The sequence below is a fragment of the Cottoperca gobio genome, chromosome 15, assembly GCF_900634415.1.
Source record: "Cottoperca gobio chromosome 15, fCotGob3.1, whole genome shotgun sequence".
NCBI classification, from domain to species: Eukaryota; Metazoa; Chordata; class Actinopteri; order Perciformes; family Bovichtidae; genus Cottoperca; species Cottoperca gobio.
The window spans coordinates 377,111-405,000 of NC_041369.1; the positions used below are offsets into that span (position 1 = coordinate 377,111).

At 40.6% G+C, this 27,890-nt stretch overlaps 3 protein-coding genes and 1 long non-coding RNA gene across 7 annotated transcripts in view; 2 read left to right on the forward strand and 2 right to left on the reverse strand.

Annotated features, from left to right (window-relative positions):
* On the reverse strand, positions 1-8,747 carry cyp17a1 (cytochrome P450, family 17, subfamily A, polypeptide 1). Its single transcript, XM_029449637.1, has 9 exons — positions 8,616-8,747; positions 7,615-8,003; positions 7,384-7,522; positions 6,163-6,398; positions 5,529-5,615; positions 4,839-5,057; positions 2,402-2,571; positions 2,064-2,167; positions 1-1,213 (listed from the first exon to the last, which is right to left on the reverse strand). The coding sequence occupies exons 1-9, from the start codon at positions 8,641-8,643 to the stop codon at positions 921-923; spliced, it is 1,665 nt and encodes a 554-aa protein (XP_029305497.1). The 5' UTR covers positions 8,644-8,747; the 3' UTR covers positions 1-920.
* borcs7 (BLOC-1 related complex subunit 7) lies at positions 8,577-12,543 on the forward strand. The gene is made up of 6 exons (XM_029449638.1): positions 8,577-8,768; positions 9,660-9,722; positions 10,184-10,227; positions 10,322-10,342; positions 10,438-11,855; positions 11,998-12,543. Exons 1-5 carry the CDS (start codon positions 8,637-8,639, stop codon positions 10,487-10,489), a joined length of 312 nt encoding a protein of 103 aa, XP_029305498.1. The 5' UTR covers positions 8,577-8,636; the 3' UTR covers positions 10,490-11,855; positions 11,998-12,543.
* nt5c2a (5'-nucleotidase, cytosolic IIa) overlaps positions 12,195-27,890 on the reverse strand; it is a 24,220-nt gene continuing 8,524 nt past the window's right edge. For 3 of the 4 annotated variants that reach the window (XM_029449634.1, XM_029449635.1, XM_029449636.1), the window contains 16 exons: positions 25,864-25,937; positions 24,873-24,990; positions 24,664-24,759; positions 23,354-23,445; positions 22,322-22,379; positions 21,664-21,757; positions 21,528-21,581; positions 21,313-21,396; positions 21,086-21,127; positions 20,797-20,904; positions 20,603-20,669; positions 19,735-19,905; positions 19,477-19,528; positions 17,622-17,682; positions 14,339-14,515; positions 12,195-14,262 (listed from right to left, as the gene is read on the reverse strand). In XM_029449634.1, coding sequence (XP_029305494.1) covers positions 14,038-14,262; positions 14,339-14,515; positions 17,622-17,682; positions 19,477-19,528; positions 19,735-19,905; positions 20,603-20,669; positions 20,797-20,904; positions 21,086-21,127; positions 21,313-21,396; positions 21,528-21,581; positions 21,664-21,757; positions 22,322-22,379; positions 23,354-23,445; positions 24,664-24,759; positions 24,873-24,990; positions 25,864-25,937 — 1,573 coding nt within the window. In that variant the 3' untranslated portion in view covers positions 12,195-14,037. Of the gene's footprint in view, positions 14,263-14,338; positions 14,516-17,621; positions 17,683-19,476; positions 19,529-19,734; positions 19,906-20,602; positions 20,670-20,796; positions 20,905-21,085; positions 21,128-21,312; positions 21,397-21,527; positions 21,582-21,663; positions 21,758-22,321; positions 22,380-23,353; positions 23,446-24,663; positions 24,760-24,872; positions 24,991-25,863; positions 25,938-26,480; positions 26,520-27,890 lie in introns of all 4 variants that reach the window. The other variant, XM_029449633.1, reaches the window with a different exon arrangement.
* On the forward strand, positions 14,485-19,855 carry LOC115019926 (uncharacterized). The gene is made up of 3 exons (XR_003833516.1): positions 14,485-14,805; positions 17,640-17,738; positions 19,729-19,855. It is a non-coding gene; the product is annotated as an uncharacterized LOC115019926 (long non-coding RNA).

Here is a 27,890-nt window from a genome sequence, read left to right on the forward strand (position 1 = left end):
TTAAGATTAAAAAATAGATTTATTTTTGTTGATAAAACACAAAGCTAAACATGCTCAAGAATTCACACAAATACAAAATGTAAAATTAAAATGCATAATCACCATTTATGTTTGAAAATCACCCACCACGACATAATTATCAGGTAACGTAAGAGACAAACGTGTTTTGTTAGTTAGCGAACCTTCCCTTGGACAAAAATGCATTGGTTTTTGGTCGACAACCCTGTGCCAGGAAAAGCAGTAAAAGGTAATAGTGTGTGGTGAGGAAATATGAACCATCATTTCATAATTTTATAATGGCAGGCAGTGATGGGTGATGGTAAACAGAATATTTATGTTGGTAATTACAGCTGAAAGAGCCAAAACAAATATTTACAGCCAAGTTAATGTTTTCTCCTTTATTTCGTATTGTTATGTTTTGTTTGCCATTTATTTGGTAAGGTGGTCCTCTGAAATGTTTTAACAATCAGAAGTGGGTCTTTATTAAAAAAAGGTGGAGAACCCCTTTTATATGTGGGTGCCCAGTGAATACCTAAAGATTAGGGCTGTCGAATTAGCGCGTTAATTTCGATTAATTAATCACAGAAAAAAATAACGCAACAAAAAATTAACGCAGATTAATTGCACTCTCAGATGCCCCTGAGCGCATTTGCCGACTTTGCAGCTCCGACAGCACGGCACCGGAGCTCCGACAGCAGCCCCCCTTGCACGGAGCTCTCACAGCAAATATTAATATATGCAATTAATCTAGATTAATTCATCACAAAGCATGTAATTAATTAGGGCAGCTACAAGAATTATGTGTTTCCTATTGAAGAGTAAACCTTTGGTATGTAGATTATTCAGTGAAGTATGTCAGGGCAGCAGAAATAACTTTGTCAAATACTTCTGCCTGCATGAGAAAAAATCCCCACAGACTCTCAGTTCCCAAATGAGAACATGTGTCCAGTGCCTCTCTCCCAGCCTGGTCTGGGCATGGCGTTCACCTTGTACTTGGCCGGCTGGAGGACCACACCAAATTTTCCCTCCAGACTGGGCAGAGAGTGGCCCGATGGGACAGAGAGGGAGAAGCGCTGCAGGATCCACGACAGGAAGAGGAAGAGCTCCATCTTAGCCAAGGCCTCGCCCAGACACACCCTGACCCCGGCACCGAACGGTAGGTAGCTGCACGACGGGAGGGTCAGACCTGTGCCTTCACTGTTCAAGAACCGACCTGCAGAGGAACGACACGGTCATTTCTATCAACACACACGCAACACTACAAGCCTCACAATCCGGGTTTAACCAGTGATGGTCATGAAGCTAAGCTGCTCATGGCTCATATTATGTCCACATGTGAAAAACTGTTACATTTTACATTTATTTATGCCAAAAAATGTTAAGGCCTCTCTTTTACATTGCAGAAGAATACATCACTATCAGTGCCATCTTAAAGGGTCAGTTTTCTTTCAGTATTTTAATTTCAAAAAGAGATCTCGCCATGCTTTTGGTTTTATTAGAACAGGATTTTAGATACCTGCCTTCACCCCATACAATAGAGCTGAATGGATTTAGACCAGCAACAACAACATCAATTTATTTCCAGAAACAATGTCCCCATGAGCTGACGTCTGGACTACCCTGAGCAACTAGGGTTTGTTTTTTAAAGACACATTGACACGTCATCAGTATAAATGAAATTCCATTGACCATCAATCTGTACACTTTTCACTAAGTTATATAATGACACAACATATTCTGCATGTTTTTAAATCTTCTCGTTTAGATCAGTAATCCCAGTATAATAAAATTAGGTCAAGTGGTTGATAGCCAATGAACAGTTCATGTTCATTCTACATCCTGTGTCCCTAATAACAAGAACAGAGAGAGACTTTGAATCATCAGTAGCTCTTTATGAGTTCAGTAAAAATAAAGGGATTTCAATGATCTGTCAATGGCTCTCCCAGCAGGCATGAGAAAAGGCCTATTGGCTCCATAAATTACACTTTTAAATATAATTTAATTACAGCGCATCATATTCCAGGATAACATACGGCACACATTGGACAGCAGTGTCCTCTTACCAGGATCAAATCGCTCAGGGTTTTTCCATTCCTTTTCATCGTGGTGCAGAGACCACAGGTTGATGATGACTCGAGTTCCTTTCCTCACTGTGAACTCCCCGATGCTACAGAGAAGCACAGAGACTGAATTCAATGTTTGCAGGTCTGCATGGCAGTGCATGAAACAAATATCTTTGTAAAGATTCAACCACAAGCACAATTCTCCACAAGGAGTTCAGTGTCATGTTATAGCATCAGTATATATGAGTATAACTGGTGCGGGAATGATCAGTTATGGATCAGCTTTTGTTGTTTCCTTCCAGAGGTGGATCAGTGAATGGCCCATGTGTTGAGTGTACCTGGTGTCACTGAGGGCCACATGTGGGATGAGCAGAGGGGCCACAGGGCGAATCCGTAACACCTCCCTGATGGTGGCCTCCAGGTAGGGCAGACTGCCTCTGTCACTGAGCTGGGGGGGCCGGTCCCACCCCACTTTACTGTCCAGCTCCTCCTGAATACGCCTCTGCACCTGGACACACACACAGTCAGAAATATCCATGTTCTGTACTAACAGTACACGTTATGAGCTGCGACCAGCAGCTCTATAGCTTGCTCTGTCGGTCGCTCCAAAACACGTCCCCACTCTTTGGCAGATGCAGTTTTTGCCCTCAGAGGCTGAACTTCATCAAGGAGATGAAGAGTTAGTGAGGTGTGTGGGAATGCACAAACGTTTGGATACATACACACTTTTTAGAAATATATCTTTTTCTTATTTTTCAACATTTATTGGATAGTGGAGAGACGGAGGGGTTGGCATTGTGCCTCCACAATTCAGCTATCGGTGCAGAGGTGTTTCCCTTCTACACAACATAGCAGAGCAGAGCAGTTAGATTTTTGGATTTTTTCTATAAGGCATTGATGGCTTTTCTCACTGATACTACTTTCAATAACTGGTTTTGTGCTGACACTGTTGCAGATGTAGCTTCTGTGACATCAGCCACAGGTTTCTGGATTAGTCTGGATTATTATGGTACATCATCTGTCACTGTGGTCTAAATGTGGCAATAAGGGGCGGCTACAACGACTGACTGTGAAGAAACTTACATAGTTGAAAACATAGTTCTTCACAACCATAACCAAGACTCACATAAGGAGAACTGAATTAACTATTGAGAGCCTAAACTGTGGAAATAAGACTTTCCTCAAATGCAATGGAGTCAGAGCAGTATCTAGTGGACTCCAGAGGAACTGCAGCTCAAGGCACAAATGATTGGTTTCTCTACATCAGGGGTCGGGAACCTATGGCTCTTTCGATGACGCAGACAATTTTGAGCTGACATTTTTTAACATGATTACCAAGTAATAAATAATTATACTGTGTCATTTTAAAGTATAACATTTAACAGCGGATTTTGTTTTAGTTCTCCCTCTCCTTTCCTCCACTCTGTCTCTGACTGTAACTGTGTGCGCACGTGTGTGTGTGTGTGTGTGTGGGGGGGGGGGGGGCGCTCTCGCCGAGGCATGTCCAAGGCAGCTCGGCTTGGAACACTCTCACTGCATCATACATGTCCGTGATCACACGGCCCTGAAGCTGGAGGTTTAACAGTGAGATGCTTCGTTATGTCGCACAAACAGTCCAGCTCACATCGTCCCAGAGATCTGTGGTGTGTTTCCCTTTGCTTCCAAAAACGGCCAGATTTCCTCACGCAACTCGAAAAATCTATTCAGCACTTTCCCTCGACTCAGCCATCGCACCGCCATGTTCAGAATGTATCTCCTCAGGAAAAGACTTACATTGACTCTTATAAAGTTTCCTGTCTGTCTTGTTACATGTTCCATCTCCAGAGCTTTACAACACAGCGCTTCCTGGTGTGTGATGCGGTGATAAACTGTCAGCTCACCTGCACAGTTCTCCCACTGCATCTTCTCCCGCATCCTGCACTAATCCCCTCTTTTCATCACATCGCAGGCTCCGTCTGTCGTCAGTCCCGTCAGTTTGTCCCGGGGCAGTTTCATTTCTCACACATTTAGATACTTCCTCAAACATGTATTTCCCCGTGGTTGTGCCATGCATTGATTTAATTACCAAAACCGGCGGGCCAGTTATGATAGACATGTGATATTTTCTCGCGGGCTGAATATAATTGTGGCCTTGAGTTTGACACCCGTGCAGTAGACACAGAAACGTGCACATTAACGTTTATACATGGCCCACCTTTAAATGCCATCATTCTTTTAAAAATCGTGATCAAAAAGAGAAAATCTAGGTAGGTTACCAACATTGGTCCACTGTGCATGTGCAGCAGCATATCAACAACATAAGCATTTAGTTTATTTAATAAAAGAGCACCTGTTCAATGTGAAAAGTGAGTTGTGAATATTAAATTAAATAAATCAGAGGGGGGCACGGGGTTCTGCTGGGGGGGGCACAGACAATGGTAGGGGAAACACTGATACCGCTTTTAGTACTCGGAGACGTGATATACTTAAAACTCAATTACTTAAAACTCAATTTTATTAAATAAATGGCTCTCAAGGAAATACATTTAAAAATATTTGGCTTTTATGGCTCTCCCAGCCAAAAAGGTTCCCGACCCCTGCTCTACATGTTTGTCACAAAATACCAAAAATTGAATACCCAACTTTAACATTATGCCAAACTCCAACTGAATTCAGAGTGTGAAGCGTGTGGAAGCGTAGACAGAAGAATACAGATACAGGTATGATATGGCAAAATGAAAGCATTCCGAACAGACAATGTAAAAATAACAAAAACTTTTACTGCTCCAGTCCTACCTGTGGGTGATGGATTAGGTAGATGACGGCCCATTTGAGCACGGTGGTGGTGGTCTCCACACCGGCTCCAAAGATGTCTCCCACAGTCATAAGGAGGTGGTCGTCACTGAGGCCCACAGACTCTGCACTGATCTCTGCTGTGTTGTTGTTGTCAGCGCTGCGTTTGGCTCGCAGCAGGGCGTCCAGCAGGTCTCTCTGCACATGGTCACTGTAGTCTGCCTGGTTCAGCACACACACACTCATAGTATACAGTATCAATGTACCACAATAATAATGACTTTGAGCAGACAGGTAGGAAGCAGGATCAGTATGTTGAGACAGACTGGTTGACTGAGTTGCTGATCATGACACAGATTTCCTACCCAGTATTCTACTGAAACATCATGGATATGATGCGGTTTGATTGCTGAGCAGAGGATTGGAGTTGGATTGGCTTTCACTCCACTGTCTCTTAGCGTGTTGCCTCAAACTGTTTTTAATTTAGTTGTGCAAAAATTTGTGAAATGCAACAAAGTATCTCAACACCGGAAACAAATATTTCATTTGTTACTAATTGCACAGAGAACAATGCATTCCTTTCCAGGAACTTCCCAAAGAGATTCCCAGTTTTATTACATCACCTGTAAATGTTAACCATCTTTACCATTAGTGACAGCTCAGGGCATATTATTAGCAAGAGGCCAACTGTACCTTGTGTTCATCATACTTCTTCTGTAGAAGTTTGTCTCTGATTGAAACACATTGCTTTAGAAGACGCAGGTCTGCATTAGGAAAAATCTGTAACAAAGAAGGTCATACATCATATATACATTATATAAACAGAGTATATATATTTCTGTATGTTGTAATTGTCACTGTCTGCTTCTGTTCTCCCATTCTTCTTATTTGAGTTTAGTTGAGTTGGATGGTTGTACTGGGTCTAAGTATCGCTTTTTGCTTCAATGTTTAAGGTGTTTGGAATTTTTTTTTACTTAAAGACTACATTTGAATCAGTGTTACTGCTGTAACGTGTATCAACAGGAGAGGACTTTTCTTCCCGCACAAAGGTTGCATGACACAAGATGCTTTTTGACATAGGTACCTATGGGATTTATGGGAAATGTAGTCATATACCATTAAGCTAGTTATAGCTTTTACTGGTACACAGAAAACATCAATAGTAAAAATAGTTAAGTTTTATTAATACAGAATCTGAAAAATACCCATGATGCACCTTTAATTGTCTTCTTATATATTGTATATCCTGTAGTTATTTTTCTCTTCTTGTTTTTTAGCTAATTTCCACATTCAAATTCTGCTCTAATATTGTGTTCCTACTGTCTACCTGTAACCAGGGGAAGACGTCCACCAGGCTGTCCTTTGCCACAGTGTCCACGATGCCCTGGCTGTAGTGCAGCATGGCCTCAAACTCTTGGTCTCCTCGGGTGTAGGAGGAGTTGAAGCAGAGCGAACAGATGACGTTAGTAACGGCCCGGGTCAGCTCGGGAGACAGATCCAGGGCCAGTCCAGCAGCTGCTGCCTCGGACAGGACGGAGCACAGAGACTGGGCCTCTGCATAGACTGAGCAGGACACAGAACATCTTCAGTTACTAACACTTTTACAATGCTTACTCTATGGTTCAAGTAATTTTAACTACTTTATACACTATTGGGTAGTTTAATGTACAGTATAACAACCCATCATGTTTTATAAACTGATATATATAGATATATATATATATCTATATATATATATATATATGATCATATGTATGTAAAACCTGGATCTTCAAAGTAACTAGTAACTAAAGCCGTCAGATAAATGTAGTGAAGCAAAAAATAAATAGTTTTCTCTGAACTGTCGCGCAGTTGTACAGTATTACAGTAATAGAAAATAGAAATATTCATGTAACGCACAAGTGTTTAAATATTGTATAAGTACTTGAGTAAATGTACTTAGTTACTTTCTACATTGTGGATGGGGCAGGTATTTCCATGGGTCTTATGGACATCTTCAACACTCTTCCATATGTAAGTATTGTAATAACGTTGACACTACAGCTCCTTCATACATGTCATCGTCTTATGTCCCTGCATCCAACCCCAACATCCTAAAACACAATGACAAAGTGCAACACACTGAAATAGAGCGGGAATGATTCCTCATCTGTTAGTTCATGGAGAGAAAATTAACCGGCAATAAGATAATCAATTATTAACTTTGAATAATGTTTAAGAAAAAATGGCAAAAATGATATTAAAGCCTTCAGGTTTAGGATTGTTACTCCAGCAAAAGATGCTATTTGAATAAGTCAGATTGTTCTTGAGATAGCCATGTACTCTAGTTACTGACATTCTATAGACTGAACTGACTATCCATTTATTGAGAAAATAGTTGGCAGATTAATAGATAATGAAATTAATCATTATCAGTGTAGGTTTGGAGTCAGACATTTTAAAGAAAAAAATGCAGTATTCATCATTAATACTGTCTGCATAGGTGTAAGCAGTGTCATGTTAAGAAAGAGGAATCATGTTGCGGGAGTGCAGAAAGAACTGTACTCACTGATCTTCTCGATGGAGGCAGAACCCTCTCCAAACATGCACAGGGCTCCATGGACTATTTTCCTGTGGAACCTCCAGGCAGCACTGTAGTCTCCAAATGCAATGTCTTTCCCATCTCTGGTCAGAACATCTGTGGTTACCTTCATCACACACAGGACGAGGATGGAAAAGGAAACACATAAATGATTGCTGCTGCAGCTAAGATGAAGACAATAAGAAGAGGTTTACCCACAGTTCTGGGTCTTCCTGCAAATATCTTTCCCTTCTTCAGCAGGACTTCTTTGGCGTGTGTGTGCTGGTTGACGATGATGACACAGTGGGAGCCCAACATCAAAGAATACGTCTGTCCGTATTTCTCCTGCAGTTCTTTGAAAAGCACATGAGGAGGGTGCGGGCTCCGTAGGCTCAGCAGACTGCCGATCAGGGGCAGTGCCGGGAGGTGGGGGGGCTCCTGGGGGCCATGTGCGGACATCCTGAGCTTCAACTGAAGCGCTAACAAAGCCAGCCCCACGGCCAAAAACACACACAGGCACAGAAACCAAGCCATATCCACAGCAGAGGGCCCTGACAGAAGGAGGCCAGGCATCACAGAGAGGAGCTCTGCAGAAAGGCCCCGAGCTGCTGCAGACACACACGTTTATACAGCTCCTTCAATGCCACAGCCTTGACTCTGAATATTTAAGGCTGGGACAACTTAAACAAGATAAGATCACGGTTGATTCATTGAATCCTTGCAAAAACTGTGACGCCACACATCCACATAACACGGACACTGTGTGGAAAGTAACTAAGTAAGCTACTTTACTCTACTGAGTATTCAACTTTTTGCAACTTAATATTTCCATCCCAGCTCCATTACCTGACAGCATTAGTGCTTACTTTGCAGATGAACATTTTACACACAAAACATATGATCAGTCTATACAATATGATACACTGGTATATATGAAATATACCCAATAGTGTATAAAGGAAGTGAAAGTTGCAATTTTGAATACTTCAGTTTTGAAAGCAAATAACATTTTTACTGATAATACTTCTGTATTTAAAGTGAAATGTTGACTCTTTGTATTTGATACACAGTGGTACTGGGACGGTTTGCAACTCAAATGAATGTAATAATGAAATAGAAAGGAAAGTCTTTCAGTTTTTGCAAGATTATGAATAATGAAGGGAGAGCATGTGAACCCTGTAGTAGACGCGTTGCGATGTATTTTGACCCTGCTCACTCACCATCTCTAGCCAAAACAGAAAATGGCATCAGCAGAGTCCCAGCCGCGGTTCGGCCAGTCTGTCAAAGGCTTACTGTCTGACAAAGTGGGCTCCTGTAGTGGGGATGTGATTGCTCTGACCCGCCAAGTGCTGAAGGGATCCCACAGTCAGGAGGTAAAACCACACGAGTGATTTAATCACAGAGAAGTCCTCACAGCTTGAAACAGCTAACAGGCTAATGGCTAACACAGAGAACAAACGGAAACGTAATTTAGTATCAGAATAAAAGCACATACAACATAGTTGTCTTTGACTCCATCAGTAGAGATTTCATTTATAAAAAAACGAGCTTTATGTTTTATTGTGGTTAGTCTGATACTGCTAATGCAGGCTTCAGTTCTGCAATTGGATATGTTTTTATTAATGTAGCTTAACTTCATTCAAAAAGGCAAGAATCCTATATTATATAGGCACATATAGTATGGTATAGGTTCCTTGGGTAAAGGCATATAACGCTTAGTTATGTTATTATATTTATATTATATGTAATTTGTGGTGGTTCGATCACCCGGGCCCTGCAGGCAGCATGTGAAGTGTCCTTGGGCAAGATACTGAACCCCAAATTGCTCCCGATGGCCAACGGTGTGTGAGTGTGTGTGAATGGTTATCCCTACTGACAGCTGATGTGCACCTTGTATGGAGCCTCTGACTCTGTATGAATGTGTCTGAATGCTGACATGTAAAGCGCTCTGAGTGGTCGCAAAGATTGGAAAAGGGCTATATAAATGCAGACCATTTACCATTTAGTCGACTTATTGAGCAGTTGTTGATTGTTTGAAGATTTGTTTCGTCCAGCGTTGCACTTTTGAGAATGTTGTTTTTCATTTGTATTCTGTGATATTAAACTAAATCTACTTTCTGACAAAAACAAGATGTCTGAGGACGTTTAGGAAGTCGTGACGGGTATTTGTTTGACAGACGAAGCAAATGATTGGCAGATATGTTGATCATGATAATAATCGGCTGCAGCCCTAAACGACGTATTGTTGCTCATGTCTCTTTCAGCTTCTTGGTCAGGCAGCAAGAAATATGGTGATTCAGGAGGACGCCATCCTGCACTCTGAGGATGTAAGTATCTGTATAGTCAGTGAACACGCCACTGATATATCACATGCCAGGAGGAACACTTGAGTGTTGAGGAAGACTATGGTAAATGGACCGCATTTATATAATGCTTTTCTAGTCTTTACGACCACTCAAAGTACTTTAACAACACAAGTCAGCATTATTATTAAGTCCATTCACACACATTTATTCAGAGGCAGAGGATTCCATACAAGGTGCCACCTGTTCATCAGGAGAGGTAAACACTCACACACACATTCACACAGCAATTTGGGATTGAGTATTTTGCCAAAGGACATGACCTGCTGCGCCACAGCCGCCCCAACAATACCACACACTAAAGATTACATTGTACAGGGCTTTCTGCTTGTGACAACTATATAAAGTAGTAACAAGTGTTCTGCTCTTTTTCTATGATCCCAAGATGGCACAATTCAACATCTTTATTATCATCTGTCTTTCAGAGTCTGAGAAAAATGTCCATTATCACCACACATTTACAATACCAGTGAGTATCATTCTGCGGTTTATGAGTACAAACATTACTTTTGCTCCATTGGAAGTGCATTTTAAGAGTCTCTCTCTCTCTGTCTGTCACTAAGGCAGGAGGCCATCCAGAAGAAGTAAGTCTCAACACTGCACTCTGTTTATGCTTCAGTAGAAACATGTGAGCCATAACACAAAGTGATGACGTGCACTGCTTCTTTCCATCCTCCAGTGTGGAGCACTCTAAAAACCTGCAGGATCAGCTGAGACACCTGCTGAAGTGATGCACCCTCCTCATCTGCCCTGGTTCTACTTCCTCACACTAACACAGTGCCTCTGTAATGCAAGGGCCTGGGAACATTTTTAAGTTAAGTTTAGTTAAGTTAAATGTTTTGATCAAGTGTATTACATGTATTAAATACTTTTGCTCCTCATAATGCTGCCCTGTGAATCAAACACCACAGTGTTGTGAGTGCTAAGATGGTAAAGGATCACATGCACACCTGGAGGCCAGGTGAGATCTCAGTGGAAAGTCAGAGATCTTTACCAACAATAACTCCTTACAGACATTTACAGAATAATAACTCATAATAACTCGTAATAACTCGGGGAAGGTTTTAGCAGGGACACAGCAGTTGTTAGAGGAACACATCCTGGAGGTGTGTCCTGCAGGAGGCACGCCTGTTAAACATATTGGTGTGGGCGCTTCCAGTTCAGAGTTGCAGCAGGTGATGTGACACAAATGTTCCTACTTGTTTACCTTGCACTTAAATGACGCATTCAAAAAGATTGATTGCTGCTTTAACATTTACAATTTCAGACAACTGTCATGACATGAAACAAAGACATGTAAGCAGTGTGAAACCAGACCGTCATAAATAAATATCAATGTATTCATTGATTATAAATACAGATTGAGAAAGATTATATTATAAATTATATGTATTGTAGTGGCACAGTCCAGACTCCAGTGTTACAACAGCAAGGGAAGAGAATATGAAAAGTTGTGGAAGGTCAATATTCAAAGTATATTTTTGCACAAAGCTGAGCCTTTCATTGGTCCATGACAAGGAGAAAGGGACAGTTATCAGCAGCCTGAAGGCCAAACAGCTGCTTGACCCTGACAGTGTCCCTGAGGCTCTCTGTTCAGTCTCACCAGTTACATAATTCTGCACGTGTTCCACTCCATGAGCATGCTCCAGGCCTTCAATGACATCCCAGCTAGTCAGCAGAATCCATGTATGTAGGTAGTCATAGAATTATACAGATTCATTACGGATGCTGCATTTTTGAGAGGGGATGCAGATCTGAGTAGTAGAACATTTCTGTGAGTATTTACAGAGCCCTCCAGTGGCCATAGAGAGGGAAAAAATATTTGGAGGGCATGATTTACTTGTGTGCACAATCAATTTAATTAAATCTTTCCCATGTTTTGAATAATTTGTTGGCACAAATTCAGGATGCAGGTCCAGGGACAATCACCTCATCCTCTGCCTCACATCTTCTCACCTCACAACTTCAGACTAAACAGTGCATTAGTGCTGACCGGTCAGGTCATTTTCCACTTAAGAAATTGTCGCACAGTAAACCTCTGTGGACCATCCAGAGCTGCCAGGACTTTGAAAAGAAGGGAAAACAGCAGACAGCGAGGTATAGACCACAAATCATCAACACATTCATCTGTCATGTGATCGATATATCTCCATAGATACCGTGTATACAAAACATCACGCCATCTTTCCCTTCAAACATATTACTTACTAAATTTCCTAATGCTTAATTCACACACAAGAAAAGATTTTGTTGGGTGGAGGACTGGGAACTCGTGGAGGAGAAGAGGATCTGTGATGGCGTACAGCTGCTCAGCACGATGACAGCAGGCCTGTTAGTGGTAGCTTCGGGCTGGAAGAAATCATGTCAACACTCACAGATGTAAATGGTAGACAGAATATTAGAAACTGACAGAAAAAGCAAAACTCAGCTACAATATCAGATCAGAAAATGTATTACAAACTTCAGACTCAAACCATCTCAACTGCAGCATCGCTGCCTTCAACATTCTGCTACATCTTCACCATTTCAAATAAAACCGATATAAATGCAACCTTAACACATGCAATAATTATTGATGGTATAAATAAATAAAAACATTAATTTGGTTCACTTTACACTTGACTATGTGTGATTATCAAAGCGGACAGCAAACAGGCATGCTCAACAGTTCTGAAATGACTTGAATAAGAAACTAATTAAAACAGCACAGTCACCTAAACATCCCAGGTGCAACAGGGTTGAAAAAGGTAAAACAATCAACTGTCAGCAGGAGATTTAGTACAAATATTCAGTTCAAACAGCATGAGGCAGCTTCAACAAAACTTCATGTGTGAGACTAGAACTCACATCAGTGAGAAAAGGCTGCAGCCCATCTCACCAACCACCGAAGGTTCAATGCCTCAGTAGATCAGACACAGGTCCTCCTGTTGAATCACAGGTCCTTTAAAATTAAGGCAATAACAAACACATGATAATACTCAGCTCATAAATAAACTAAAACACAGTATTGCACCCTGTCATGAGGTGCTCACATTACAGTAACAACATGTTTATAGCAGCAGGCTGGCCGGGACACTAACTCCTGGGACATCTCAATCATGACACAGTATGTCATGTCAAGTTGTCAGTTTCATCATTTGACTCATAATTCTGAAGTACATAATTGACATTTTGAGATAGTGAGTCAAAATCTAGGCTTCTCTCATAACTACAATTTATTATCTCATAAATTTGACTTTTATTTTAACCGTTTACTTAAAAATACTAAAAGACTTCAAATCAAACTTATGAGGTAGTCAAAGAAAGTCAAAAAAGAATTGTGGCTTGCTTACTAATTATACATTTTATCAAGTCAATCTAATGAAGTCAAAATAAATGTTGAGCTGTAATTATTATGTCTTAGGATCTCATAATGTTTAAACTTGGTATCTTATTTAACTTACCAAGTTTTCACACTGGTGCAGGGTGTAATATACATGCAGGCAGACTTCCTTTACAGTCTGTGTTTACAGTGTAAATAAGTAGGTGGAGCTTCTCTAAACTGCTTCCATGAGCTGTTTGCATGTCATACGGGGTTAGCAGCTTCCTGTCGACTTCACCTCACCACAGCAGGCGTTACAAGCTCTCTGCTGGACACAAAATACTCTCATGAAGTGAACCATTAATGATTGAGTCTACTGTCAGCAGCTGTGGTAAATACACTAACTACAGTTCCATTTTCTTCAAGTCAAAATCCACCTTCAGATGTGCTGTTCCTACATTTCCCACAATTCCTTCATAGAAAAAAGAAGAAGGGATGAAAACTTGTTGCTTTTCAACACTGAGGCAAGTGGATGAAAACAAGAGGATCCAAACATCACATCTCTACATTTGGCCAGGATTCTTTGGAAGTACAGTGTTAGGGTTTAGGGGGCATTCTTCCTTTAGAATAGGTTTTAAAGTGAGAGCTATGGAGCAGGAGTAAGCAGCATGGCAGTGAGCCGTTTACAGTACAAATAAATGCATGCATACTGGACTCCTAATGACCTGAAAGATGCCCAAACAAAAGCAGAACATTCCTCCTCAAACAAACCCAGCAATAGCTGCTGTACCTCAGGAAGGGGCCTCTTGAGTCTATTGTAGTCCATGTCACAAACAAGAAACCGTGCACCTGTTCTCTAATCAGTCAGGCGCATGTGACAGCCAGATCAAAGAACAGATCAACTTAAAACTTGAAGAAATTATGTACTGGATGTGAGAGGTAGTCTCACTGCAGACCTCTTTGCTCTTCTCCCTCCATTTACTCCTCCTCCTCATCATCATCCTCATCATGGCAGTGTGTGATCTCCTGTGGAGGTTGAGGGTAGAAATGGGGGGGCTGGATCTCGCTGATTGATCGAGTCAGCTTGTGCCGTTTGCACTCCATATCCTTAAGGTCGAGGTCGTGCCGGTTTCGTGTGGCCAGTGGCGACTCTGTGTCAATGATGTTGACGTGGGTGTGCTCCACTGTTGACTCATGAGGCATCTGTGAGGGAAACATTTTAATGTAATGCCATAAATCAAAAGAACATAGAGACACACGTTGTATGAGTGAAGCTCACCAGCACATGTGCAGCTCTGAACAGATAGCTGAAGGGGTAGTAAAGCAGGTTGATGAAGGAGGCGGCATACAGGTCAGCGTAGCGCATCACTTGGGATGCAAACAGCGTCTGTCGGGATCCACTGCGAAATAGACTTCCCATCATGCCGTAGCACATGTCCATGTCATGGGTCACTTTCTGTAAAGGACACGGAGACATGCCTGATATTTAAACTCCATCCTGAATCCTGAGGATTTTAGAAGCTATGATTTGTGTTTGTGGCACCAGACAGGTGCTACCTGCTTCCACATACAGTATCTTCTTCTTTAATATATCATGCTGTGTCTATTACTCATCTGGTGAAACTAACATCGTTGTGCTCTACCGCCCACCAGGACCTATCGCAGAAGTTAGGTGTCCTCTCGAAAATCCCAGAAGACACCTCCACCGCTTGTAATTCTGGGTGACTTCAACATCCAGACAGAGAGGTAAACATCTAAATTGATACCTTCCCTCTCCCTCCCTACTCACAAAGATGGAAATGATATTCATCAGGAACTCTACCACTAACATCTGTAACACTCTGGACCTTGTTCTGGGATATGGTGTTGAAATTGAAAGCTTATCAGTGTGTCCACATAATCCTCTTTTATCAGACCATTTTTTAATAACTTTTGAAGTCCTGTTACTGGACTACAAGCCAGTAGGCAAAATATCCTACGCTCGATGTCTATCTGAAAGTGCTGTGACTAAATTTAAGGAAGTGATTCCATCAGCACTTAATTCAATACCAGGACTCAATATCAATATAATGGAGGACTCCAATGCTAACTTTAGTCCCTCCCAAATTAATCATCTTGTTGATAGCGCTGCAGCCTCACTGCGAATAACACTCGACTCTGTCGCTCCTCTAAAGAAGAAGATCATAAAACAGAAAAAGAAAGCTCCATGGCTTGATTTACAAATCCGCAAACTAAAACAAAAGTCGAGAAATCTTGAAAGTAAATGGCGTTCCATTAAATTGGAAGAATCTCGTTTAGTCCGGTTAGATCATCTTAAAACGTATAAGAAGGCTCTCCGTAATGCCAGAGCAGCTTATTACTCTTCCTTAATAGAAGAAAATAAGAACAACCCCAGGTTTCTTTTCAGCACTGTAGCCAGGCTGACAGAGAGCCACAGCTCTACATAGCCTTCTATTCCTATATCTCTCAGTAGTGACGACTTCATGAGCTTCTTTAACGATAAAATTATAATTATTAGAGACAAAATTAATCTCCTCCTGACCTCAATTGGTAATGACTTAACTTCAATCTCCGGAATTTTAAAAACATCTGTAACTCCTGAAATATATCTAGACTGTTTTACTCCAATCAACCTTAACCAACTAACTTCAACTTAACTTATTTTGAAAAATGACCGGATACATCCGTCTGTGCGTCTGTGTCTCTTGACACATGTCAAGACTATAGGTCAAGATCTTCGTCTCTGTCACGTGATACTTTACTTAAAAAATTAAGCCCACAAACTAGCAAAAAATGAGTGGAAAACAAACGTCTTTAAAGAGCTTTTTTGGAAAGGGGAAAAGACCAATGAGGAAACAGAAGATGAACAGCCTACGACTTCCAAGAAAAAGAAAGCTGCATTTAAAAGACTAATATCAGAATATCAGAAGAATATCAGGAGTGCTACTGAAAATACGAGTTTATCGCTCCAGGTGATTATCATGCGCTGCTCTGCATAATACACAATACACTCGCAAATGAGGCAACGAAGCCTTCATAACGCCGGCACCCGGCATTAAAAGACAAGCCCTTGGAGTTTTTTGAAAGAAAAAAACATGAACAAGAAGGACAGAAACAATTATTCATGGCCACCACATCAACAAAGTGCACTGAGAGAATAAACCTTTTACTATTGGTGAAGAATTTATCCCCCTATATTGGACCGGCTCGTTGCAGAGACACAAGCTCAGGGCTCCCACTAATTCAGCGTAATGGTGAGTTTATTATGTACTTTATATTTGTTTTTATGCCGGTCGTATCATTTTATTTCGTCATATTTCCCCCCCCCCCACACTTTGAAGGCCGGTCCGTGAAAATATTGTCTTACATGAAACCAATCCGTGGCGCAAAAAAGGTTGGAGACCGCTGGTCTAAACCATCAACCTGTCTTTTAGACCCGATTCCAACTAAACTGTTTAAAGAAGTTTTACCCTTAATTAACACTTCGTTATTAAATATGATCAACCTGTCTCTATTATCTGGCTACGTACCAAAATCTTTTAAAGTAGCTGTAATAAAACCACTTCTTAAAAAGCCTAGTCTTGATCCAGAGGTTTTAACCAACTATAGGCCGATATCTAACCTTCCCTTTCTCGCTAAAATCCTTGAGAAAGCAGTCGCACAACAGTTGTGTGACTTTTTACATAATAATAGTTTATTTGAGGTTTTTCAATCTGGATTTAGAGTTCATCATAGCACAGAGACGGCACTGGTGAAAGTTAACAATGACCTTCTAATGGCATCAGACAAAGGACTTGTCTCTGTTCTAGTCTTGTTAGACCTCAGTGCTGCTTTCGACACTGTTGATCATGACATTCTACTACAGAGACTGGAACATTGTGTTGGCATAAAAGGAACCGCACTAAGCTGGTTCAAGTCCTATTTATCTGAGCAATCTCAATTTGTACGTGTTAACGATGAATCCTCCATCCAAGCCAAAGCAAGTCTTGGAGTTCCGCAGGGTTCTGTACTTAGACAGAACCCTGTCCAAGTACAGCTTCCTTTGGGCAATATTATAAGGAACCACTCCATAAACCTTCATTGTTTATGCGGATGATACTCAATTATGGGTTTGATGACACTTAACTAATTCTGTCCATGACCTCTCCATCACCATTGAGAACTTTGTGATGTCCCAACCGTTGACAGCAAGTAACCTGGTTGTGACGTGAGTAGCAGTAACATTATAGCTGTGTGTAGCAGTGCAGTGTGTGTATGCGCTCTCAATCTCGTACTGTCCCTTAATGTAGCACTTCAGTATATTTGGTGACGTTTATGTACTTGCATGATTCTTGCTTCTTTTGAGTTTAATGCACTTATTATTACGTTGTGAGCTCTTCTGTAGGCACAGGCATTGGTCACAATGGTCCCAATAAAAAATGTTAAATAATAGAAGTAATGGAAATTTTGAAGAAAGTTTTACACAACTATCCTTCAAAATCTCACTGTTTGAATTCTAGTGGACGCCATTAGAGAAACTCTTTTAAGTTAAAGAATGAAAGAAGTGTTGATGGAAATGTTACCTTAATCTGTCTCTGCAGTGAACTGATGTCAGGCCTCTCATTGCTGCTGCTGTCCAGATGCCTGAGGACAAAAACACAAGTGTACTGTTTTCTGTGAGCCCAGCTCTATTTAAAAAGGTAGTTTCCACATAGGAAACCTGTTAGAAAAATATTCTTAATAACGCCACGAAGTCAGGATTCAATTCAAATAAAAGTCTTGATCAATATTCTTATAAGAAGAAGCTGAGTTTTATTTCATACAAAGGATAATCAATAAAACTCACACAAATACAGGTTTGTAAGGTCTGCTGTGCGGCTCAGAGAAGCAACTCTTCCAGTCTCCATATTTATACCCATTCTAAAGACAGGAAGCCATGAAGAGCTTCCAGGTCAGTTTTCCTTTGTTCTACAACATGGGGGTTGCAGAAAACACAGATGTAAGCAATCAGCTCAGATCCCAGACGATGCTAATTCAATCGATTCCGCATTCAGATATGGCTGAGGAACTGTTCTTTACAAAGAGCAGTTCACCTCCTGTCCCCTGCTGTGCTTTAACACTCCTTTGTTAACCCTGTCTTGTCTTCTGCCCTGTCTCCTGTCTCCTGTCTCCTGCTGTGCTTTACACTCGGTATTATAATCAGTATTACCTGTATTTTCCTATCAAAACCATATCAGATGTTTACTACACAATTATCATGGCCAAAATATCAAAATCTGAGTGTAGCGAGGTGGAGAGAGGCTCTAACCAGAACTTCTCCAGAGGCTCCAAACTAACTTTTTTCACCCCCATCCCTAAAAATATTCTAATTGTTATCCTTTTACTTACGTTATTGTCATCTATAGTGGTTATTTACATAGAAAAACACAATTCAAATGTTTAGGAAATAAATTGTATTTTTATTTAAATATTTGATTTGATTAAAAACAAATCTTGACATTGTACGATAATGTATTATAAGCTGCTTAGAGCTAGTGTTAGGAGGTTAATCAGGAGATAATTATTATATAATTGTAATTATGATGTGAAAATATCTTACAAAAGACAAACATTTCCAGGATAACATTTGAACACATCATGATCGCCCAATACTTATTTTTACTGAATAGACTTTAACGCATCATATTGTACCTCTGTAGCCTGCTAACAGCTAACAGGTGCACAGCTGACAGCTTCATTGAAATAAATGTCTCACAACCACGTCTGTTTGTGGAGCAAAGTCGCTCTGCTGGTAATCTGGTCATTCTGTCAGTAAGGGCTAATACTTCATACTTAGAGCAAATGCGCAGAAATTATGCAATAATGCAGAAAAGTTTAAATAAATCAATGGAACACTAACCAGTAGAGGCATTTAAATCAGCATAACAAGTTTAAAGCAGGAACATTGGTATAGCAGAAATCAATACAGTTGAATTCACTGATTCATTAACTGATGAACAGAGCCTCAGCAGAACTGTTGGAGGTGTCCCAACATATTCTACAGACAGGAAAATGCAACCTGGATGTATACAGTAAGTATTTGAATTAATAACCCTGACACTGTTTCTACCCACGTCTCTCCATAACAGCTGGGATACAATAAATAACTACTGGAAGACAGTGCGCACATGCAATCCTATCACACAGGATGACTTATTAACTTAATCAAGTTGCAAAGCCTCCCCTTTCAGGCTCTTTCACTGGAGAGAGATACAGCTGAAATTATTTTATAGTGTTGACCTCCATGAGTATTTACTGAAACTTATGTCAGGACCAATTTCTATTAAACTTCTTGTACTGACATATATTTCAGCCTTTCTCCCACCAGAATCTCTAATTAAGAACGTTTTGTAGACTGTAAGACACAACAAACAGTGGACTGAAAAAAGAGAAACTCACTTGTAAAGCTCTGCCAGGAAGCATTCCAAAGACTGAAGTTCCTCAAATATGGCTGGAAAAACAACACATTGCATTATTACTTTTATAATGGGTTCAATCTTTAATGACAAGACACTTTTAAAATACTTTTTACTAACTTTTGTGAGCCTAGCACTGATCTGAGCTACAGTGAATTATTTCATGGTTACACATTGTGAAATAATAGTGTGTGTGTGTGTGTGTGTGTGTGTGTGTGTGTTTGTGTTTGTCCAGTCTCACAGCTCTTGTCAGTCCACACATGCAGCTCCTGGGCCAGCTCAGGTATCACCAGGAACGTCCTCCAGCCCTGCCGCTTCTTGGATTTAAGGATGTCGCCAAAAATGTGGTCTCCGATGTAGATTATGTCCTTTCCTTTAGCACCCAGCAAGTCACACACAATGTCTGAAGAACCTGGGAGAACAAATATGGCATTTAGGGAATTTGATGCACATTATGTAAACCTCTTAAGCAATAACCAACGATGGATTCATATGAAGCTGCAACTATAGCTGAGATTCAACCCACACAAGGTGTTACATTACAGGTTGATGACTATTGGTACTAAAGCTGCCCACACTTCAGTTTATCAAGTGTTTCTATGAGTCAGCACATCAGGTACTCAATCTTCTATTCCTGTGTTGCACAATACAGTAGTTATTCATGGCATGTTTATTTATTTATTTCAAGCTCAGTCACAAATATCAAGACCCAAGTCATCATTTATGACCATAAGAAATATACAGATACAGTACCAGTTAAAAGTTTGGACACACCTTCTCATTCACATTGAATGGGAAGGTGACGGAAACTTTTGACGGGTAATGTATATTCACATAGATGAACTGTTTTTGTATTTCTCAGCTGATCAGAAGTACAAATGCAATATAGTCCTGATGTAAACAAACTTTAACCAGCATCAGAAAAGGTTCAGTCTGTTAGAACAGTTTCAAACCATGTACTTCATTACATTCATTACAATTAATGTGTTAATCATGGTATACATCTCAAACTGCCACTGTGAAGTTAGAAATGATCAGATTCATGAACAATTATCACACATTTAGATGGATGTTTAAAATCTTAAAGTAAATCAAGGTTCCTTATTTACCTCCAGAGTAAACAATACCATGCTGCATGGGCCCCGTGTATGTGCCGATCCTCAGCCGCCCTGTGGTCTGAAGGAAACCAAGACTGAGTCACACACTCGTATACAATATTTATTATTTTTATACAGCCCTTTCAAAATGACATGATATTTCAGTAATGGTTAGTATGGTATTTTGTTCTATAGTACACACTCACAGTGTCCACTTGCCGCAGCACTGTGCCCTCTCCAAAGAACACAGGCTTGCGTGCGTCCACCAGGATCAGGTCAAAATAGGACTTCCAGGGCCGGTGGGGTGTACCTGGCTGAAATAAACACACACAAACATCATTTAGGATTTCAATGGTTTTTAAGTAAATCCTGGTTGTAGCGTATTATGTCTATTCACACCGCATATCATTCATGTTTCCATATCTCCAGACATTTCTAAGCAAGGCGGTTCAATTCAAATTGAAAATAGAAATGTTATTAAATCATTAGTGTTACCTTTGGGCCGTGAGGAAAGTTAAAGAGGTAGGTCATAATCTTCTGTAGGAAGAAAGGAGAGGGTGTTTAACATCCAACACAGAAATTGGAAACTATACTCCATCATTACCAACAGCTGGCATTATTACTTCATTGGGCAACCAACTGTCAAAATGATTCAGTACATTCCGACCTTTTGAGTTTACTTTAAGCACTCAAACACATCTGACTGTAAACTGTCTTCTCACCTCTGTGTATTTGTAATCACTGTTGGTGGCCAGAAACACTTTGGCTACTTCATTCATGCGACTGAGAAGGAGAGGAAGTTTTGGCTTGGTGGAGAAAAAACAGAACCAATATCAACAAGATGAGACTGAGCTCAATTGTGTTGTTTTACTACAGAGTATTAGAGTATTACAGTACAAGCGGTGTGTATGTGACCTTATTATGCCGCTGTACTTACATCCTTGACCACGTACTTATCCAGGTTTTCAACAGTTTTTTCTTTTAAGGACCCCTGTGAAAATAAATAACAGTGGACTGAGGGCCTACAGCTGCCTGGAAAAACAGGATTCATGTGAAAAAGCAAATGACTGTACCTTCATATGAACCCAATCCACGCCGTCTCGGACATCCTGGAACATGCTCTTGTAAGACATGAAAAGGTCGCCATTTTTGAAGCCAGTTTCACAACTAGAGAGACAGTGAAAATCATGTTACCAATAGATCCTGCATAACATGAAACCAAGTTGTTGATAAGACAGAAGAGCTTCTGAAGGAGCATTGGGATACTAGGATATTAGGATTTTTTTTTTTGATATCCTCCTCTACTGCACGTGTGTCCGTCCTGGGAGAGGGATCCCTCCTCCGTCTCTCCCTGAGGTTTCTAACATGTTTCCACTTTAATTATGGGGTTTCTTTTAGGAAGTTGTTCCTTGTGCGATGTGAGGGTCTAAGGACAGAGGGTGTCGTAACCTGTACAGTCTGTAAAGCACACTGAGACAAATGTGTCATTTGTGATATTGGGCTATACAAATACATTTGATTTGATTTGATTTGTTGTGATCCACTAAAAGTTACAGATGAATAAATCCCTGTTTTTGTTATCTTCGCCGTCATCTTGACCCTCAGGGAGCTGCGAGGGACAACTGAATGTGGTTAAACTCTTCTTTGTTTGGGAGGAGAGGTAGACACTTTTATTGTTATAGTTATAGTATGTCAGCCAATCTTCTGTATGTAGCAATGAGTCTGCAGTACCTTGAGTATCTGGAGCAGTTACTGAAGAAATCAACCAGGCAAGCAAAGAGGTAGGTTTCTGAGGAAGAACACATTACACTAGTATCAGAGAGACTGACTGTAGATCTAAATATGAACATGCTTTCAATATGACAAATCAACAATTAAAAGAAAACAGTGGACTCACAGTCATAGCATTCCAGGTTAAAAACTATAACATTTCCTTCTTTCTTTTTTAATAGACAGCAAAACACTTTTTCTTTTTAACATTTTTCCTAGGTGGTAATAAAGTCAAACTAGAATTAAGTTCCTCTCACCTTTTTAATAAAGAAATAGAAACTGTGATAAAACTGGTTTTGGATATTAGTGCAAAAAGCGTCTAAACTTGGGGCATCTGAGTGGGCAGCGGGTGACTGACATGTGAGGTAAAATGACACTGAACAGTCTTTGGCTGAAGTCAGGTGTAAACATTTGTTTTTGTGTCAGGCACTTCCGTATTAGTAAGTGCCAAGTAAGATATATTGGAGCTCTCAGAAAAAACCCAGCCATAATTACGACTTGGAAATTGACATGAACACTATTTATAGGTCAAAAACTTGTAATTACAATAACCCCGATAACACATAAATGCAACAGATAACAATGTCCACCTGCCCGTTTGTCGAGTGGAACATTAACCTTTTAGTCCTGATGAGAATTTTTTCTAGCTCCACCTTTCCAAACATGACGACTTCCTACTTTCTGTTTTCCAAATGAAATTACTTTGTGATCTTAGACAATAATTAATTTAAATCACTTTGGGATCAGAAATAAATGGCTCATTATTTTTTTATTTCAAATCTATTATTTTATAGTCTTCTTTAATTGAGAATTTTAATTTAATTTAAATAAACAGGCCATATCAAAAATGAAGCCTGACACCTGATGTTAAAATGGCAGCCCTAATCATCTTGAGCTGACCTCAAATCTCAAATGTATGACCATATTGTGTCATAATTCTGCAATAATTGAATTTCATTCTAAGAGGAGTAGAAGTTGTAGAGTAGCTGTTACCAGGCAGATTGAAGAGTGTGTTGAGGATGTAGAAGCGGTCAGTGTCTCCACGCTGGATAAATTTGTTGGGGTACATCTCTCTGATGTCAGGTCTGTGCAGAGTGAGCACACACAAACATACAGGAGGGTTAACCAGGAAACATGACTTATACCTTACATATCTCAAATATCTAAACAACTATTGGATGAATTGCCATGACGTCAAGTACAGACATTCATGCAGTGCTTGCATTAGCCTTTCTCGTTGTCCTTCATCTTGACAGACAGCGTCATAAAAATTCATACATAATCATTTATTTCCCGTCATTGTGCCTTTAACAGGATTTTGTAAATGTATATATTTGCATTGTTGTGAAGGCTGAACCCGCAGCACTCTGCTGCCACCCTGGAGACTGAATCAGCAGCGCCACTTCAGCCAAAGTTTTGTCGTCGGGGAACATTTCTCCTAGAAGTGATCAGAAGTCGGCAAGACTGGACGCACATTCTGAACGCTTCATCTCTGATGGGGATGACAAGGAGTACAGAGAGCTGACACAGGACTTTGCCCTCTGGTGCCAGAGGAACCACCTCCTGCTCAACGCAGGGAAGACCAGGGAGCTGGTGGTGGACTTCAAGAGGAACCATCATTCCCCCCCAACACCAGTGAACGTCCTGGGTACGGACATTGAGATTGTAAAATCCTGTACGTGTGTTCAACTGAACAATAAACTGGTCAGATAACTCTGCTGCTCTGTTCAATATTCACTTTCACAACTTTTTATCAACCACTTTGTACTTATACTACTGTTACTCTATTTTATTCTATTTAACTATTGTGTACTCGCCACTTTACTTTCTTGTTCTTTTGCTGTAACAAGGTACATTTCCCCGTTGTGGGACTCATAAAGGATTTCTGATTTCTGAACCAGTGACTCAGCTGCAGCCCTCTGTAGCCTGTGGGGATAACAGACGCACTCCAAAGCCTCCAGGAGTGCGTCTGTCGTAACTCTTCAACAATCTGGGAATTACTTCAAAGTTATTGTAGATTGCCCTCAGGGTTCTATTCAGCGTACATGGTGAACAATCAATATTATACCAGCCTAACATCAGCTTGTTAGCATTGTAATGTGAGCATTGTAATGTGAGCATGTTAGCATGCTGACGTTAACATTTAGCTGAAAGCCTCAAGGTGCCCCGTCATTGCTGTAGACTTCTAGAGTTTTTTATGATTCATCTGAAGCACACTGTTGTACAACTTTGTGGATAATTGTCTGTTTTTTCAGAGATGTGGTGGGCTATGCTGAACGCTCAGTGGGAGTAGTGAACCTCACCCCCTCAAGAAGTTGAATCCGTGCACACACACCAGGATGTTCCCATATGCATCCACTTTGAGCAGGTTGCCATACATTGTGTCAAACAGCAGACCTCTGGAATAAATGGAGACAGGCCAGTGAAGACAATCAGAGACAGAAAGCACACTTCAGTGAGAATGAAATGGTATTCAAATGGATTTCAAAAAGGCAGGGCATTGTAAACCAGCCTGGTGGGGAAGGAGGGGTCGTAGACAAAGTTGAGCAGTTCTTGTGGATATCCAATTGACACCAGGCGCCCCACCGTCAAGTCGAAGCCCAGTGACTCATACTCAGGAGATTTATACACTAGACAGACAGACAGGGAGGGAAACAGGCTCATGTACACAACACACAAATCACCCTGATGAGACACTGAACCTACAATAACCCTATTGATTTACAGATGATGAATATTGACCCTAATGGCAACTAAAAACCCCTCATCCCCACCCCAGCCCCCTCCTCCTATCGTGTTGGTGTGGTGTGTGGAGTTACTGTGCCAGGAATATCCTCACACACAGCTGGACCTCAGCAGCTTGGGTTACAGTGAGTGCTCCAGTGACACTCAAGGACCCACTATCTTTACGCTCGAAACCTGCTTACTTGCAATTTTGCAACAAATTCAAACGAAGGAAAAAGAAAGACTTGCAATGGTGTTTAAAGAATTGTTCTCTGCCACTCACAGTGCTATCTAGGCTTCATACATCAAATGGATATTTAAACACATTAGATGACAAAAAGTTTGGTGTTAGTAACTTTAAAAATGCTCAATTGGAGAAGCTTGGTCAGAACGATACATAAATGCAGCTGGAGGCAAGAGCTGAAATAAGCTCCTACTCACAATTTGGTTTGAGTTTGAGGCTCAGTTCCTCATAAAAGTGGTTCCAAATAGGAGTATCTTTATGTAACACATTGGTTATTGGTAAAATTGGCAAGTGCTACTACAGTCTTTTCATTTTCATTTTTTATACATTTTATAATTGTACACAAAACATGCGTAAATGTTGGTGGTAAAAACTTATTGTCAGCTTTAAGGAGTATGTGAGGACTTAAAGGGGTGTATGGAGTGTATCCTCACTCAGTCAATCAAGTGTATGTGCTGCTGCGAGCTCAAGCCACTACACTTTGACCTTTATGTGTTTATCAAGGCTGTTACCTAAAGGTTCAGACCACACTTACCTGCCAAAGTGTAATCCATGTCAAAACCAAAACACTTGATCTTCTCCATGGCCAAGCTTCGGTTGACAAACACTCTGGAAAGGGAGAGCAATGTCTGGTCAATCAATGCATGGCAGCTGCACTGCTCAGGCTTCCTACAGCACACTTCTAATTCAGAGTTTTTAAAGCTACAGAAGAAACAACTAAACTGAGAAACACTTTAAGCTCATGTTTTGATGCATGGCAGACTGTGTTTAGTGACCTTACCATGAGTCACTTCAATAATCCTACAGGTTATTTATAGTGATCAATGCGTCTGACATATAAGTCTCTTAGGCCTGCAAATAGCCTACTGATTACATTTTTAAAAAGCCAAAGAGTCCAAGAAATGTAGACATTGAACAGGAAATGCCATCAAGGTACCCATTACACAAAATCAGTATGTTCCATATCTGAACTCAACATTAACTTATAATTTGTTTTACACCCGACAAGAATACTGCCATCCCTGATGTGTACACTGGCTGTGTACCTCCACATTCATGTTTAAGTGTCAGTATTTTGGTATCATGGAAACCAAAACTGAACACATTTATTCAGTAGTGGCAGTTTGTTTTAACAACAAAAGGATGGCATACCTCATTGCAGGATGGTTTTGAGCCAAATCCCTTGGAAAGCTTTGTAATAAAGAATACATGTAGTATTACCACTGATGTCATGCTACATGGACCTGCTGTACTGTCTTTGTCAGTGAATAATACAGATTCTATTAATACCTGAGGAAGGATCTTCCATGTTCTGTACATTTTGCTTATAAAGCCTCATCAAATGATTGATCTTGGGAAACAATAGTTAACAAAACTAAACAAGCTTGTCTGGAGCTTTCGAGGATATCAGTCTTCAATCAAGTGTAAGCTCAACCTTTTTAAGCCAATAAAAGGACAAGTGGTCAGAAATATGAAAAGTCTGAACATATACAGTTCCATAATAACCGAGCAAAGGCCAAGATCGTGTGATATGGATAAAAGCTCCAGAATGAGCGTTCGTTTTGTCAACTTCATTAAGTGATGTTTTTGTAATTAAAAGTACCCTGTGGAGTTTTCACCACAGTGGTGCTATGCAGTGGGCCATAGTATAGAATGATACACACAGGAGAACGCACAGGGGCACCCATGCACACACACGCACACACAGCCCCCACCTACCATCCAGCAAACCGGCATGAAAAGACACAGAGCCACGTTAACAAGTGTGCTGGTGAGCAAAGTTGAGCATCCGTAATGCGTGCTATTGTTTGAAATGTTTTAAATCTGTAGTTGCTAACTTTATTAAAAATGACTTTTTGAATGAGTATATGAGATCTGTGAAAATAAAATCATGTTCCTCAGCCTCGCCCACTGCTCCTAATGGCATTTGCAAGATTGAAAAGTGGCTGATGGTTTGCTGCTCTGGTTCAGCGGTATATGCCGATCCCTGGAGTGGTATGCTGCTTGCGTTCCACCGGCATATACTGTTTCCTGACAGCAGGTGCCACACTGTCAGACTGTCCAGTACCGTCCCCTGAATATCTCCCGTAAATATATAATATATATATATATATATATATATATATATTACGTCTTTATTGACAATGTAGCGCAACATATTGCTGTAAATAAAGTATTGTATAGGTTTATCTCTTCTAACATGGCTGTTGTTAGCCAATCTACAATAACAGAGATTTAGAGCCAACTAACTGAATAATATTGTATTTTTGGCATGTTTGGCAAGTGGAACGTGATCACGCTTCATCTGAAGCTTTACCTCGCGGAACATTACCCAGACATATATGGCATATTTACTCAGGCCGGTGGGCTGGGCTTGCAAGTCCCCAGGCAGAGCACCGCGCCTCGAAGCCAAAGCTTCAGGGTCTATCACGTGATGCCGGTGGGCCTAATTATACTTTTTCCCATAGACTTACATTGGGATAGAATATCTCATCTGCAAATCAGTGGATACATTTTTTAGAGTGTCACAACTGCCGTGAAACGACCTTGTTTCTATCAGAA